This window comes from Lissotriton vulgaris, chromosome 6 (genome assembly GCF_964263255.1).
Source record: "Lissotriton vulgaris chromosome 6, aLisVul1.2, whole genome shotgun sequence".
In the NCBI taxonomy this organism is placed as follows: Eukaryota; Metazoa; Chordata; class Amphibia; order Caudata; family Salamandridae; genus Lissotriton; species Lissotriton vulgaris.
The window spans coordinates 1079839678-1079857984 of NC_141694.1; the positions used below are offsets into that span (position 1 = coordinate 1079839678).

The 18307-nt window shown below is 46.0% G+C and overlaps 1 protein-coding gene across 1 annotated transcript in view; it reads left to right on the forward strand.

The window, feature by feature from the left end:
• ACSS1 (acyl-CoA synthetase short chain family member 1) overlaps positions 1 to 18307 on the forward strand; it is a 1180850-nt gene that overhangs the window by 565082 nt on the left and 597461 nt on the right. Inside the window, exon 7 of the mRNA XM_086927145.1 lies at positions 9594 to 9731. Coding sequence (XP_086783271.1) covers positions 9594 to 9731 — 138 coding nt within the window. The remainder of the gene's footprint in view (positions 1 to 9593; positions 9732 to 18307) is intronic.

Consider the following 18307-nt stretch of genomic DNA (forward strand, 5'->3'; position numbering starts at 1 on the left):
CTTCTCCAGTTATAGACAAGCATAACAAGGTGATTACCTTTTTGGAAACAAAGGTCCTTTTGAAAGGTTATTTGGCTAAAGATTACTAGAAATCCCCACAGAGTCTATAGAGTCTGTGCATGCCTATTATGAGAGGCTCATGCAGGCTTTCAGATAGCACAGTGGAATAAAAAATCCAGAATGGAAAAACAGCCTGTCTAGACTAGATTAGTGCCCATATACAAGAGAACATGATTTGTTGCCAGTCAAAACTATATAATATATATGCGAAGTATAGCAGTGATGATCTGGAGGCAAGACAAAACAAGCTTAATGAGAAAATACATCTTAGCACAAATTAAGTTGGTACAAAAAGGATATCAGGATGGCCCTTATGTGGCAAATTCAACTATAGTTCAGGTCCTAGTGCTGGTGCCGGAATATGGGGAGTTGGTTATCAAGTTGATGGTCAGATGAAGCAGACAGGGAATTTTGTTCCCCAAAGCAGAATTTAAAGCATGGCACTTATTTGAATTCAGGGATGGGCATAACCATGCTGAAGAAGAATACTCAGTGTCCTATTTGTAATAAGGTGGTGCACTGGAAACATGATTGTAGACTGAATCCAAACTAAATTCAAAACCATGTTCGAAAGTCAAACATGAATGAAATGCCAAAGCAAAATTTGCAAAGGCCACATATTGCAAATATGATCAAGCTCCAATGATGCCACAATACATGGCCAACCCAAGGAATAATCCAAATCCAAATCCAAAGGTTCAGCAAACCCCTTTCATGAGCCCTACATTTTTCAACTGTTACTGGTTTTTCACAATCCCAGTGAGATGGATTCTGATCAATGACTGTGCCTGAGAGGGGAGGAGGATTGCATGCTTGGCGCAGCTCTAGAGGTAGACCAGAGCTGGGCCAGATGTAGATGGTAGGTGACTACCCCATCCATATCATTCTTGGTCAGTACTGGAGCTACCTGCTATACTGTTAGAATGGTAGAGGTCCCACACCTTCCCCTCTGAAGTCCATATTATACGTATTTCAAATAAAGACAGCACAAAGTCAGTTTCAGATAAAGTCTGTGTAATGATATATCCTATTGAGGAAAACCATCAGTTTGTAATATGTGATTCAAGTCCAATGGGCATGGATTTACTCTGCAAGATGAATTATATGATGTATGGCACACCGGATAGTGTTGAGCTTTAGACACACAATGGAGATGCAAAGTTTAAATTGAGAGTCCAACAGCCTACTTGTTGGGTTGTTCCTAGTCCTAACAAGAAATGACTTACCTCCTGACCTAAGAGATTCAGTAAATGAGGAAGTATAGGATTTTACAGGCAAAGACATTAATCTGATCAAAGAAGTTGAACCTGTGAAAATAACAATAAAACTAAATGCAGAGTATCCCCAAATGCCCGAATGCAACCTCTCACCAGAAACGGTGGCTGGAATTACACCAGTGACTGAAGCCATACTAGATCAAGGCATCCTAAAGGAGATATCAAGGCCCTGAAACTCACCTGTGATGGATTTGCAAAAACTAAAAAATAGAGGATTGTTCAAGACTTAAGAGAGGGGAATTGGATAGTCACCCCATGTTGTCACATGGTACAGAATCCTGCCTTGATACTCCTTCAAATACTCTGTGACACTGAATGGTTCACAGTTATTGACTTGTGTCCAGCATTATTTGCCATTCCTCTACACGAGGATAGTTCATTTCATGTTGCTTTCCTATTTCAAGATAACATCTTGGCATGGTACCGAGTCCCGCAAGAGTTTACAGAGAGACCCTCAATCTTTAATCAGGCACTGGGTAAAAAGCTGGAGATCTTGCAGTCGCCATTCAATTTGGTTCTGGTTTGGTATTTCAACATCCTACTGGTGGCATCAACGACATTGCCTTGTTTAACCATTTAGCAGAGAACAGTCTCAAGTGTCCCCTGTTAAACTGCAGTTCTGTCAAAGGGAGGTTATGTATCAAAAATATCCCATTGAGAAAGGAGTTAGGAAAGTGTCCCCAGGGAGAATCTCTCTAGTCCAGAGAATTAATCTCCAAACAGCAAAGAGAGAAGTCAGGATGTTCCTGTGAATGGTGGGCTACTGTTGTCTTGGATTCCCATCTTTTTCCTAATGGCAAAGTCTATACAGAAACTTACAAACAAGGATGTGTTGGATCTGCTACCATGGAACAACAAATGCATGAGTGCCTTCCTAGAGCTGGGAGAAAGTCTCTGTTGCGCCCTGGCTCTAGGAATACCTAATTACAAGAAAGATTTTGTACTCCACTGCCATGATCTCTGGAAGAAAGTACCTTATTGGCTGAGGGGCTGGTGCCCCACTCAGGGGACAACCACAATCTTTGTCAGGATGAGCCACAAAAGTCACTAAATTCCTCTGTGCTTAACCCTCTGGTAGCGTGGTACAAAAGCAGTCCGGGTTTACCTAGAAGAAAAGTATTTATCCAGCACACAAACTGCAATAAAATAAAAACCCAACACAAGAAACATCCCAAACCGATTTAGAAAAATATAGTAAATGTTAATAAATAGAACATGCACCATAACAACAAAAATCTAATCAGTAGAACCAGGGATATACAATTTCTAAATTTCAGGTAGATATAGTGCCTGAAAGCACAAAGGCCACTCGTGGTTATCTGGTCATTTTTTATATTAGGGCAAAGTCACAGTTTCAGGCCGGCAGCGATGGAGCATTGGTGGGTTACAGGGACTAGGTTAGTCCCACTAAGTCCCACTAAGAAAGCTACCTTCTCAAAGTCTGGCACACAGAGTTACGTTCTCAGTGGGAGAGGGCCTGGTGGTGCAGAAAGAAAAGATAGAGAGCACACACTTTTTAGCACTGGTTAGAAAGCGAAATGTGCACAGGGCAATGCCAACAAAAATGGGCTCAGCAATAGAAGGCAAAATACCAGGCAGAGACACTGTTAAAATGGCCAGGTTCAACAATTGTGAAAGGTGTGTACTGCCTGTGTTGACACTTACATGACCACACAAGTCAACACCATCCTGCTTCCACACCCTTTAAATGCTGAGGAAGATCTTCAGATGGCTTTCAGGCAACACTAGAAAAACTGTCACTCATGCCCTAGTTACCAACAAGTTGGACAATGGAAACACCCTCTGTGCCAGGATCAACAAGCAACTCACTAGAAGACAATAAACCAGCCAGAACTGGGCAGCCAGACTCATCCTCAACTTCTTATACAGAACTCACATCACACTGTGTCTGAGGGAGCTCCTGATACACAAACCCAGTCAATCCAAACTTCTTACACACACAGTCAAAGCACTATAGAGCTCAGGCCCCATCTACAAAAACAGTTGCCTCTCCTTCGACCAACCAACTGTCCAGCCTGACATATCATGCAAGGTCCTCCCTAGACCAGAAACAAACACCCTGAGACCGGTTTTGGGGTAGCAGGCTAGCTTGAATCCAGTGGCACAACGAGCAAAGGAACCCACATCTTGGCATACCCTTGGCCACTTAGTGCGAACATAGTACACACAACAAGATGATAGACGTAGTGATGAAACCTTCCAACCCCTCACACCCAGTCAAGAGATCTGGGTTGAATGGATTGTTATTTTGCTTAACCTGCCACTACAGTTTGGACCCAGACGGTATGCAACGCTTACAACGCGCGCGTTACCACGACCTACCATTACAACGCGGTCGTAACAACGAAAGTTGTTACCACGCATTGCGCTGGGGGGCGCTCAAGGATAGGAAATGATTTAATTTACTATCCCAACACCTTCCCTACTATCCACGGGGACTGGTGTTGGAATAGTAAATTAAATTATTTAATTTTGCGCCCCCCCAGCGCAATGCGTGGTAACAACTTTCGTTGTTACGACCGCGTTGTAATGGTAGGTCGTGGTAAACGTATGTGTTCTAACGTCATACATCCGACCCAGACATATGCAAATCAGTCTTCACCCTGCTCCTCACTGGAACAGTTCAGCCCCAACTGCCAAGCTAGGTCTTTCCTGGACCAGAAACAAGTATTCTGGGCCCTATTTCAGGGTATCACCACTCATCAGTCAGGCTTATAAAAAAAAACTATGGATTTAGGCACTGATCTATGTGCTGGGGGTGAATGTTTGACATTGTTCAGCATTCCATCGGGCAACCATTCTTTTTGCAAAGGTTAATCGAAGAGCCAGGTCTTCAGCTTCTTGCGGAACTCAAGAAGTGATGGTGACGGAGGTCGTTCAATTCTTTGGGGGAGAGATATAAGAAGGCGCTGCTTCCTGCTGTGGCTTTGCAGATGCAGGGTTTCATGCCAGTGAGAGTATGGCTAAGCGGAGTTGCCTCAGAGGTGTGTAGAAGTACATGCAGCTGTCTAGGTATGCAGGGCTGGTGTTATGTAGCGCTTCGTGTTTGTGTGTGAGCAGTGTGAATTGTGTGTGTTAGTGGATTGAGAGCCAGTGCATTTCTAGGAGGTGTGAGGAGATGTTTGTGCGTTTAGGTGGGTTGAATATGAGTCTTGCTTCGGTGTTTGGTATTCTCTGGGGCCGGTTCAGTAGTTTCATGGTGATTCCTGCATAGAGCATGTTACCGTAATCAAGCCTGGTACTGATCAAGGCCTGTATGGCCATTTTCCTGGTGTTCAAAGGAAGTCATTTAAAGATCTTTCATAGCATCATAAGGCTGTGAAATAGGTGAAGATCACTGTGTTTACTTAGGATGTCATGTAAAGCTTGTCATCTAGGATGATTCTGAGAATTCTTACATGGATGGTAGGGGTAGATGAGGGTCTGATGAGAAGTCAGGGCCTTGAGCGCTGGTGTTGTACACAAGGCCTCCTTGAGGGCATCAAACTTTTTTTCAGGCCACTGTTTAGATCACCTTACTGGGCTGCTACTTGGCAGTCAGCTTAGTTAAAGGTGGTAACAATTATGCTGTGTCTCTTGACAAACCTCCTGTAATACCCATTGAGGTCTAGGAAATCCCTCATTTCAGTCTTAGTTTTGGGGGGGTTCACATGCCAGAATAGCTTCAATTGTGGCTTGAATGGGCTGCAATTAGCTCTCCCCCACCAGTTGTTGTGTCCCAGACACACCACAGATCCCTGCCATACAAATTTCAGGCCTGGCTGTTGCAGGACCAGAAGCACTTCCTGGAGGTGGAACAGGTGATCCTCCCAGCAGGAGCTGAAAACAGAATGTCATCTAGGTAGGCCGCACTGAAAACCTCCATCCCAGCCAGGATCCTGTTAACCAACCCCTGAAAGGTGACTGGGGCATTGTTTAACCAAAAGGGCATCACCCTCAGTTGTAAGAATTCCTCTGGGGTGGAGAATGCAGTTCTCTCCTTAGCCTCCTCAAGCAGTTGTATATTTTGGAAAAACAATAAAAACAAATGGTTCTGAGATACAGAGAGTTTTCTCCCTGCTCATTGATCTCAATTCTTGTGTTTTCTATTGAGGACCACCAGGCTTTTCCTGGCAGTTTCAAGTAGGGAAAATGTAAACCATAAGTTTGGTGACGCAGGAACCCCGCTGGTTTACAGTGGGGCTCCCACTCCACGCATCTCTAAATTAAATATGGACGGGGTCCTCATTACAAGTGACCAAATAATTTCAGGAGTTATCGAGCCCGTCGGACTTACAAGTTGGTGTTTTTAGCGTGGAGATTTCCGCTGCTGAAAGCATCTCCTCATGAAAAAACAGAGAATGCGGAAACACTGATTTCTGCTTGTGAATCTCCAAAATCTTCTAATCCCCATTTTTTCACTGCCCTTGGAACTATTGAGAACCAGAAACAGTAATTCTGTGCTGGGGAAATATGAGGACAAAGATCTTACAACAGTGTTTATATAATATGATGGAATTATGGAGCAATGAATCGACGCATCAAGCAGGCCATAGACTTGATGGCATTTTCTCTGACTACCCATACTTATCTACATCAGCAGTCCTACCCTTGCTATGGTCTGATCATCGAGCAGTTACGTTTAATATCAAATTAGCCCCCTCAATGCATCGCACAATAAACCTCATCCAGTAAAGCTCTCACGCAATTGTCATCTGATAAAGGAGATGGAGCTAGACACCATCTTATTAGAAACACAGCCTGCAAAAATACAGATCCTGATGAAGCGGCTAGTCTATATCAGGGATTGTTGGATAATGTCGCAAAATAAATTGCACTGGCTAAAGCCCACAGGAGGAACCAGGACAGTCCCTCTGAGCCCTGGTTCACGGAAAACCTTACTTCAGCAAGCATGTCGTAGGCATGAAAGAAAAGGAAGGCGTCATTATGAGAATTCAGAAAAACAAAAAACAAACACATTTTAGCTTCATGAAAAAGTTTGATTTTAAAAAAAAATCCAAATATTTCACCCAGAAGATAGAAGCAGTGCAATATTCCACAACAGAACTTTTTGCAAATGTAAACATTTATCTAAACCTCTAGAAATGGGGAATCAGGGCATGGACCAAACCTTCTGTAATTCATTAGCTTCTTTTTTTCAAGATAAGGTTAGGTCTGTCTTTAATCTTTTTTCCTCTAATCCTTCGACTGGTCACAATGGCTCCCAAATTACTAATAATTAATGTCACAGTGGCTCCCAAATTAACAATAATTATTGTAAGGTCCATTTAACTCCTTTCACTAAACATTCTCAGGACCAAATTAAAACCATCCTTTTGCAGACTAAGTCAGGATCTCTGCAGGATCCATGGTCACCTAAAACAATTCATTTAGCAGGTGACACTATCTCTGAATACCTAACAGAAATTCATAATCTTATGATTAAGTCTGGAAAATCTCCCAGTGTCTGGAAGATAGCTTACATTCTCCCTTTAACAAAAAAAATCTAACCTAGATCCTTCAAATCCTGGGAACTAATATCCTATTTCCAGATTGCCCATTCCAGCCAAAATAGTTGAAAAAGGTATTAAATTGCAGCTGACCGCTTTCATTGAGGACCGGAGCCACCTAGTCACTTGCCAATTCGGATTTAGGAAACATCACAGAACAGAATTGGCATTGATAAGTGTCTCGGCACTGATCATATTGATGCTGGATGCAGGTGGTAGTGCAATGCTGGTCCTATTGGACCTCTCTGCGGCATTTGACACAGTAAACCACTAAATCCTGCTGAACAGGCTGGAGGATATTGGGGTAAAAGACAAAGCTCTCGCTTTGGTCAAATAATTTTTGTCAGACAGAATTTAGTGAGTTACAGCTGAGAATTTTAAATCCTCATCCTTCTCTCTCCCTTGCGGCATCCACCAGGGTTTATCTCTTAGCCTGACCTTTTTTAAAATTTATGTAGCTCCTTTGGCCAAACTTATTAGATCTTTTGGGTTCTCTGCAGTCACTTATGCAGTTGATACCCAATTAGTGACTCTGGTATCATCCAATGTTTCAGAGGCAGCAAAGCGTTTTTACAACTGTATGCAGGAGATCAGAAATGGATGGCCCAAAACTGTTTGAAGTTGAATTCAGGCAAGACTGAGGTAATGCTCTTTGGGAAGGATCCTTCCTTTTGGTCCCAAAACTAGTGACCACCTGAACTTGATGTACACAACTAGGAGCCACAGGGGGTAAAGATCAGAACAGGTCGCCCCCCACTCAATCACTGCTACTCAACAAATGCCCTGCTCCTATTATATGTGTGGACGTTAATCCACCATATATCATTGGTAATACACACCCTACTTATGGTGTCACTGCAGAGGATCTAAATTCGCACAACTGCCTCAACATGCCTTGAATCACAACTTCAATTAAAAAGTGTGGTATTATAACTGCTGGTCCTCCCTCTCATCAATGTGATGAGAAACATCAAAGAAAAGGGGAAGGAAATAGGGGGAAAAGGTGTGGAAAAGTTGTCAGAGCCTCACAGGAGTAACACCAAGGGAGGTTTACATGCTGGTACTGGCCTGCACCCTCAGGTTCTCATCATTATCACCTGCCAACTATTAGAAAATAAAAAGTGGATGGTGCAGAATAAGAAAACCCGAAAGTGTGATGTGTATTCTGTTAGTGACCCTATAGGGATGCCGAAATCTAGCATACAAATTCAGTATTCCGAGGATTTAAAAACTGGCTCGGCAACACTGGCTATTTTATTCCTCGCTGTGTGCCTACTCAGTTAAAACCAACATGTTTCATTGCCTTACACAGCTCACTGGCAATTTCATCAGGGTTAGGGTCAGCGTCTTTACTGCGCCTCGTTTCTCCCTTTATTGTATCTGCAGAAACACAGTATACCACACTACATCAGCATACATCACAGACATACCTCAGGTTAAAAAAGGGGAAGAAAAAACAGACAATGGGGGTCAGAGTAGCCCCATTTACATTATTTACCAGGTGGTTGCCATTCATTAACATACCAGCACCCCTGAACTTGGCCAACTTCTGCCGCCAGTTACAAAGGTAAAAAAATCTTGGAGTTATCTTTCATAATCAACTGACCTTCGAAGGGCACGTAATTGCAATCAGGTCTGTCTCCTTCTTTATTATGAAACTTTTAAGAAAGATTTTTCCTTTCATTCCAAAAGACCTGCAGAAAACTGTAATTTCCTCTCTGATACTCTCAAAAATTGACTATGCAAATGCTTTTTTCGTAAATATAAGAAAAAAAGTCTCAATTAGCTTCAGGTCCTACAGAACTCAGCTGCTCGCCTTTTACTTGGCATATCTAAAAGAGAATCAGTATCCCTGTCCTGCTTCTCCACTGGCTATCCATTGAAAAGCAGATACAGGTTAAGGACCTGTGCATTGCTTTCAGGGCTCTTCATGGGGAAGGACCTCAAGTTTTTAAGCTTTGGTTTCATTGGTATTTTCCACTAAGATCCCTTCGCTCAGAATCAGCATGCATTATCATTGTTCATAGAGTAAAAAGGGGCCGGAGAAGTTATATAAGCATCACTTCCCGTCTCTGGAACAGCCTTCCCTTATAACTGAAAAAGGAAATGGACCTCCTCTGCTTTAGGAAGAAACTAAAAACCTGACTAGTTAACCTGTAGGAATCCCTAAACTCTGGCAGCCTCCTAACCTGGCCTCACCCTGTTAGCAAGCTTGCACGCCTAGACGCCCCAGGGTAGTAGTGCACGTTTATTACACATTTCTATTTCATTTCATTTCTTTAATTTTAAATGTATTAATCTAGTTGCTTATAAAGCGCTGTCATAGAAGATCATAGTCCTCAAGCTGCCGAGCCACACTGCAGCCAATGCTTGTCAGGAACAACATTTTTTATTTTTCTATTAAAAAATATGTTTTCTCTCTCACAAAACAAAAATAAACAGTGAAGGGGAGCACTGAGATAAAGCGAATGACAAAGGAAGGTTACGGAGGTCAGTGAGCGTTTGTTTCCAAGGTTTAATAAATATGATGCACATTATAATTATTAGAATAAAAGCGACAAGAGTTCATCTTTCTTAGGAATGAGTATTTATGTTTGACACAAAATGCACTGGCTCGCATTCCATACTTTAATAGAATTTATTTAAAACATCAAAATGTAGTAAGACATTGTTAACTTAGTACAAAATTGTGAACGAAAGCCTCAGTTACCGATTAATTGTGAGCACTTGTTTTCAAATTTTACAGGCCGATATTGGGAGACAGTACAGAGGTTAAAAATCAATCAGTTTTACGGCGCTCCAACCGCCATCCGCTTGCTGCTGAAGTACGGCGATACCTGGGTGACGAAATACGACAGAGCTTCCCTTAAAACCCTGGGCTCCGGTAAGTAAATCATCTTGTCGGCTAGTGCCTAATATGTGAAAGTATAATTGTCGGGGCCCAGAGTTTCTCACAGGATCCCGCCTCTTGTGCACTAATGCTGGGGGGAGGGAGCCGAATACCAAGGATGCCTCGTTTCCTTACAATTCAGCCCTCTTTCTCCACCTTAAGCTTCCTGTCTATCTCTCCCTTGCAGGTTCGGTTCCAACTCTCCTTCCTCTTTTTGTGAGTGTTTTCCTACATTTCTCGTCCTTCTGTCTACCTTTTCTGCCTGGCTCTGGGTCAAAGTCTGATGATGAAAAATAAGTCCTGTGCCCCAAAAATGAATGCTGATGCCCCCTTAAAACGCCTGCATAAATTAAGCCCTGTTATTGGCTCTTGTAAATGCAAAGAAGGGCGCAATTCTCAGACGTTTCAGTGCATACCCATTTCACAGATGTCGCTTGCACAGGCGGTGACTGTACCAGATACATAAAATACAGTTTCATAATTGCAAAAAATCCGCCTGTTGCTTGGCTTTGGTGTAAGTTTATGAGAGGGCTAGAATAATGGATGTTCCCAAGGAAATCCCTACAGCCCCTCCAACCAGCGACCTTTAAAATTGCAACCTGGGCAGCAATTACTTTGATGTTACAGCAAACGCCCTTCGTCCAGATGAGATGGTAGCCCTCAAGGAACTTGGTAGGAACATACTTCTCTGCCTGGTATGGTATGGTTCGAGGGAAAGTTCCTATTACTTACCGGTAATCTTCATTACTCCGGGTCCCGTTGTCCTCGTCCCCTTCATACTAAAATGTGGGATTAACCATCTCCAACACAGAAAAAAGAAAGCAGGAATGCTGGTACGACCTACCCTCTCCCTATAGGGAGTACATAAGGGTACAGTATCCAGCATGCCTCCTGAACCACCAAGCCCAAGATGAGGGCCGGAAAGCCCGGGAGGGAGGGAGGGATGGTATGAAGGGGACGAGGACAACGGGACCCGGAGTAATGAAGATTACCGGTAAGTAATAGGACATTACCCCCAGGTCCCTCCTTTCCACGTCCCCTTCATACTAAAATGTGAGAATACCCAAGCAGGAACCGGCTATCATCAAACAACAAACCACCAGGACACAGCAAAACAGCAATCCAGCAATTTATTGAAAACAACAGGACAGTAGAAGGCAACCAAAGGGAATCAGGAACACACAGCCCTAAGAACCCCCAAACCAAAGTTAGTGTCATCCCCCAGAACATTCTGGATACGGTAATGTCTAACAAAGGTATTAGCCAAAGCCCAAGTGGCCCGACAAATCTCAGAAAGGGACACACCACAAACCTCTGCCCAGGAAGCAGCCATCCCCCAAGTAGAACGCCCCTGAACCCCAGCCGGGGGAGGAGAACCAGAAAGAGAATAGGCCAGAACAATAATCTGCTTCAACCAACGCCCAATGGAAGAAGAAGAAGCACGGCAACCCCTGGAGACAGCACCAAAGGAAACAAACAGGGAGTCAGAAAGCAGAAAATCACGGGTCCGATCCATAGACCCGCAAAGCCCGGCAAACATCCAGCAAGGACCACGGAAGGTCATCCTCCTCCACCTGAGCCGAATCCAAAGCCGACAGGACCAGCTCCTGAGAGCGATGAAATTGGGAGGAAACCTTAGGAACAAAGGAGGAATCCAGACGAAGAACCACCCCATCAGCAGAGAAGATAGAAAAGGCTCCCGAGCCATCAAATCACCCAACTCCCCCAGGCGACGAGCAGAAGTGATAGCCACCAAAAAAACAACCTTCAGGGTGACAAACTTCATATCAACCTCCTCCAAAGGCTCAAAGAGAGCCGCAACCAAAACCCTCAAAACCAAGAGAAGATCCCAAATAGGAAAAGAACGACGCACCACAGGGCGGGAATTCGCAAAACTGCGCAACAAACGAGAAACCAAACCATCAACATCAGGCAGGTTCCCCCAAGGAGCCGGAAAAGCCCTGATAGCAGCCCACTGAGCCCGGAGAGTAGAGACAGACAAACGCTTCTCGAACCCATCCCAAAGGAACTGAAGCACATCCGGCAAAGGACAAACCAAGGGTGACAACGCCAGGCCAAGACATCAATGCTCAAAGTTACCCCAATGTCTACCATAGGACTGAAGGGAGGAAGGCTTCCGAGACCGCTGAATAGCCAAGGCTAAATGCTCCGGGAGACCCCTATTCCGCCACCCCTGCCTCTCAACCGCCAAACCGACAGCCGAAGCCGTCGCAGGGGCAACATTGGAGAGGACCGTAATGGAGATGGAGCTGGAGGGAAGGGGAAGAACCACGGACCCTGAACAGCCAACAGCCTCAGAGTGGGAAACCAAGACCTGCTGGGCCAGAAAGGCACCACCACCACCACCACCTCCCGATCCTCCATCAGTAGCCGAGACAGAAAGCGAGAAATCAGAACCAGAGGGGGAAAGGCGTAAAGCAGGCGTGAAGGCCACGGAAGGGACAGGGCATCCACCCCCCAAGACCCCTCCTGAGGAATCCGAGAGAAGAACCGGGAAAGCTGCGCATTGAGCCGGGAAGCAAAGAGGTCCAGAAATGGAAGACCAAACCTCACGCACACCTGACGAAAGGCCACCTGAGTCAAGGCCAACTCCAGGGAGCAGGAAAAAAATGACTGAGGGCATCCGCCACCCTATTGTCCACACCCCCCGGACATGTACAGCCGCCAGGGACAAAAGATGGCACTCCGCCCAGCAAAACAAGGGGGACACCACCGCGTTCAGGGACCGAGAATGGATACCGCCCTGGTGATTCAAATGGGCCACCGTCAGCGCTTTGTCCGACGGAACCAACACATGCTGGCCCACTAGAAGGAGCCGAAACCCCCAGACAGCCCGACACACAGCAGACAACTCCCGCCAGTTCGAAGACCGACGACCCTCCAGGAGAGACCACTGACCCTGAAGGCACTCCGACCCCAAAGTCGCCCCCCAGCCCAGAGCGCTGGCATCCGTCGTAAGGACCACCGGAGGAGGATACTGCAGAGGCAAGCCCTTGTCCAGATTTGACGACAGAGACCACCAACGCAGGGCAGGAAGAATCGGAAGAGACACAGGAACCAAAAGGGACAAGTCCCCTGACAAGGGATTCCACCGAGCCAGCAGGTAAGACCACAGAGGATGAAGATGGAAATGCGCCCAAGGCACTGTGAACACAGAGGCCCCCATTAGCCCCAGAAGGCGCAATCACAGACGAACCCGGAAGGAACGACCCACCAGAAACCGAGTCAGGGAACACAGGGTCACAGCACGAGCCACCGGCAGGAAGACCCGATTCAAATCCGTGCGAAAACGGGCCCCTATGAACTGCAAATCCTGAGACGGCAGAAGCTGGCATTTGGGGAGATTCAACAGGAACCCATGGTCCCTCAAGGCCGCACACACCAACCTCTGATCCCTCAACAACCGATCCGCGGAGGGAGCATGCAGGAGCCAATCGTTCAGATATGGATAAACCATCATCCCCTGGAGGTGCAAGAAAGCCACTAAGGGGGCCACCACCTTGGTAAACACCCTTGGAGCCGACCTCAGGCTGAAGGGAAGAACCATGAACTGGTAATGCACCCCCAGAACACAAAACCTCAGGAAAGGATGAGAAAGAGGATGGACAGGCACATGATAAAAGGCATCCTGGAGGTCCAGAGTGCACATGAAATGACCCCGGAAAACCAGGGGAATCACTCGCTGAAGGGTCTCCATTTTGAACGGAATCCGCATCACATACTTGTTCAGAGCTTTGAGATCCAGAACAAGATGAAACCCCCCAGTCACCTTGGGCACCAGAAAAATGATGGAGTAAAACCCCCGACCCAGCTCCCCTGGAGGAACCACCTGCACCGCCTCCTTGTCCAACAGAGATCGGAGCCCCAGAGACAGCTCCATTCGTTTGGACGGGCAGGACGGCCAAGGAGTCGGACAGACCCCCGAGTCCGGAGGAGGGCTGGAAAACTCCACATGGTACCCCAAGCGGATCACGTCCAGGACCCATAAGTCTGAACAGGAGGACATCCAGGCCGGAAGAAAGAACCGAAGCCGACCTCCTACCAAGGATCTGACCTCGGACCCCAGATAGTCAGGAACGAGGTTTAGCAGGAGGGGACTTCGCCCTCTTGTCCCGACCCCGACCAGGCTGAAAACGACCACGGCCCCTGGAGAACTGCCTGCGAGAAGAGGGCCGAAAAAAAGTCTCAGGCTTAGAAGAAGCAGGAGCAGCCGAGGACTGCTTGAAAGAGGAGGAGTGCTTCTTCTCCTTGAAAAGCAGATGAAGCCTGCCCTCCAACTCCGCCCCAAACAACATGGAACCTTGAAAGGGCAAACGCAGCGCAGCAGACTTCTGGGCCGAATCCATCTTCCAATCCTTGAGGACCAAGTTCCTACGAGAGCAATGCAAGCACCCCCCGAGAGGGCAGAAGCACGCACCACATCGAAGGAAATGTCAGACAGAAACTCCACCTGACGCTCAACGTGAGCCAGAATATCAGAGCAGTCAGTGGCATTATCCATGGACCCATACAATGTCTTCAAGTCTGAAAGCAGAGACTGAGCAACATAAGTCCCGTAGATGCCAGCCGCAGAGCCAGATGAGAGCCAGAATAAACCTTACGCAGGGAAGCGTCCACTCTCTTGTCCACAGGATCCCTCACAATAGCATCCTCGGCCAAAGAAGTGCGCCCCACCAGACTTGCCACAAAAGAATCCACAGGAACAGAGTCCGGCAAATCCTTCGCCATATCCTGAAGAGCATAGAGCTTAGCCATGAAGTGAGGAAGCAGAATACAATCCGGATCCTTCCGCTCCCGGTCCAAAACCTCCTTGACACAAGGGTGGACAGGCATCACCACAGGAGCCGTGCACTGGAACTGGCGAAGCAAGGAACCTCCAGAAGTACCCAGGACATCATCAGCAGGGAACCCCATATTCGCCTTCACGTGGCCCAACAAGTCCGGCAACATATCCTTATCAACATATTTGCCCGTAACCACATCACTCTCCAAGCCACCATCCTCCGACCCAGAGGAAGAAGAAGAGGAAGACAGAGGCGGGGCACCAGCGGACCGGGACTTAGATTTGGACTTGGACCCCTAGGAACCAGGACCCCCCATCTCCAACAACGTCTCCCGAATCAGCGCCTTCAATCTGGCATCACCACCCCTGGAACGACGCCTGGACCGCGCAGGAGAAGGAGATGAGGATGAGGAAGAAGAAGAGGAGGACTCCACCACATGCCTGCTCTTCTTAGTATGCTTCTCCATGATGGAAAGAGAAACCAGCTGTAACCCTGGAAGCGGGAAGAGCGAAGAGAAACCAGTTCAGAAAGCTCAACACAGGGCTGAAGAACCAACAAGCCCAGCAGGATACCCCCAGAAGCCGAACCCCAGGTAAGCCAGCAAGCAAGCCTGGCAACGAGGGACCCAGGAACAGATAGGAACACAGCACGAGCCCAAGCAGCAGCACCTCGTACACAGCCACAGCAACAACAAAATGCAGGGTATGAAACACGAAGAAACAGCATATAAAGGGGAAAGAAAACCGCTACATGGTACTTACAGGAAGGACTGGCAAACAAAGCCATGAAATTGCCGCCAGCTGATCATCCCTGAAGCCTGACTTCCTGCCCCAATCAAAGGAAGTCAGGCACACTCCGGAAGGAAGTGCCCCAGCCACACAGGGGCCGCCGTACCACCGGAGCAACAGCAAGGCAGAGCCGCGTCTCCGAAAAATCCCGGCAGCACGGAGACGCGGACCGGACACTACCCACACCATCCCAGGAAACAGCAGCAATCCAGACGAGGATCAGCAGCCAGGAAGCGCCCAAAGGAAAACTCCACAAGCCCGGCAGGGGGAGAAATCCCATAAGACCAGCCAAACCCAAACCCGAAGCCCAGCAACAGGTAAGCCCCAGGAGCCAACCGGCTCCTGGATCCACGCAGAAAAACTGTTGGAAGACAGAAAAAAGAACAGGAGGCATGCTGGGTACTGTACCCTTATGTACTCCCTATAGGGAGAGGGAGGGGCGTACCAGCATTCCTGCTTTCTTTTTTCTGTCTTGGAAATGGTTAATCTCACATTTTAGTATGAAGGGGACGAGGACAGGAGGGATCTGGGGGTAAGGTAGGCTATATTGATTACAACCAAATACCACCTTGCCTGCAGTAGAATTTTCTTGCTGCTGGGCCAAGAATTTATAACAGTGGGAATGGGAAGGCAGTAGGTCCACTGGTTTATTTATGTCATGCTTTGTGGATGCTGCATGGCCTCTTATGATGGTTTATTCTTACCTTTTAGTGTTTAGTTCGTTTATGCCTACTTGTTCTTGTGTTCAATGCTATCTTTTCTTGGTACATAGAACTGATTCTGCCATAACTTGGACGTTAATTGTTGCAAATAATGCCAAAGTAATGCACACCGTAATAACTTTCACGGACAGCTGTCCACACTTTGCCCTCCACAGCAACAGTTATTCAGTCCACTCCAGATCACCGTGAAAACAGCAAAGACGCAATTAACATGAAAATGGTAAAAGCCACTAGAATACTGCCTCTATATGTGCCAGTGTTACTTATTAATAGAACAATAAGAAAAAACATTTTCCAAAAATTGTTGTCCCCAAGGCAAGAAGGGATTGGAGCCATGGATGTAATGGGGACACACCCAAAGTACGAAACCCGTTGGTGCGCAAAAAATCCTTAATTGTATTTTTTCAACCAAAATGCACAAGTAAATTTGACTTTAGCTCTGTTGTGTACTTTATCCTTTCTTGACTCGGCAATAGATGACCGATGTAGGATATGAGTTACTGTGAAACTATTTTCATCCGCCCGGTTTCGTTTGAGAGGAGAGATGGGAGAAGACTTTTTATTGAGCAGTATTGTTACAAACAAGCATTGGCATAGCAATTAGATCTTGCCTTTGGGACCTTATAAGTGTTTAGCCATGCAACAGTTGATGTTGTTGCACCAAGGATATTGTGCTGCATAACTAAATACTTATAAGTTCCCAATAGCCAGACCTATTGGCTATTCCAAAGCTTATTTAGCTTTTGCAGGAACCTCCTTCCTCCCTCCCACCTCCTTGAATTGCTCCTTGCCATACCATCCCCCCTGCGGTGTTGCTACTCTGGGGGTCACCCAGAGATGTTAAATTGCTACCTAACTACACAGGCGAGGTAGCACATCCCCAGATCTGGGACTGTCATTGGTTAATGTTTTTTGGGAGTATTTTAAGAGTGGTTTAAGATACTTGTCACATCACGTTTCTACCCACCGCAGCTAAGAGGCGCTCACCAGGCTGCCTTGGTTTGTGGAGACTTCATAAAAACTTCAAATAAATAAATAGTTGTCTAGGTGCACTTCCCTTACAAACACTTGGACCAACTTGTCCGCCGATCATTTTTATCACATAATCCCCGGTCCAAATACATAAATGCTGCTAACAAGGAGAGGGCGGGCAACTTCGTACAGCCATGGTGCACACAGCTCAGACTAAATGGGTGAGACGTTGGTAGAAATACCAGAACAATGGCATTGTAGCTATGATTAGGGGATTAGGTTTACTGTGACAATTAATCCTTAAATAACAATAAAATCATGCAAGAATAGTGGGCGGGTTTTCTAAGGCAAGTGTGGGAGCTGTTATCACTTCTCGAGATGTAGCCTTGTATAAATGGCGTCCCTTTCGGTCATGAGCCGGTGTTTACATGTTGGGTTGAAAGGCAAGAATAGCTGCATAGAATTTAGGCAATGCCATGGTACACTGCCACTTTTGAAGACCTGAAATGTACAACTAAACTGCATGATAGATCTAAGCTGACTGGGATAACGAAGACATTGTGCATAATATCATTAATAGACAGAATGGTATTCAGGTTATAAATGCGAGAAGCCAGGAAAAAGGGGATTATTCATGTGAGAGATACAGCGTTCAATTACTCCCTGGTACTCCAGTTGGGAGAGTATTTCTTAAACAAGTACTTTCCACATTGCTGGCCTGCCTGTTCCGGTCTGCATTCCTTATCACTTTTTCTCTCCCCCCCCTCTCCTTTCTTTGCTCTTTAGGGCATGTGTCTTTGTTATACAATGCTCTAGTAACTCATGTTTTACTGTGTATCACTGTTGGTTTTTCCTATGTCTACTATGTTCCAGTAACTGTCGTAATTTTGCAACTTGTAACACACTGATCCTCATGTAAAGCGCTCTGATTCCTCCGGGTCCAGCCAGCGCTATATAAAACTCTGCAAATAAAATAAATAAATAAATAAGTGCTCCTTAATTCATACTAAAACCATTCCATGCACACTGGGGGAGCAGAAACACTAGTTTATAAATGAAGTAACTAATGGATATTAATAATGCCCAATGCAATGGTACTCCGTTTCCCAAACTCGACAGGGTGGTAGGCAAAGTGGACAGAATCTTATTTAAAATTAGTGACCCTCGTATCACAACAAATTGAAGGCGCAAATCACGGAGCCATCAAGCTTGATAGGTCACATTTCTAATTAATTTAGGAAATTTCAATGGCTTTCCAGAATATATTAAAACAAACTAGTGAA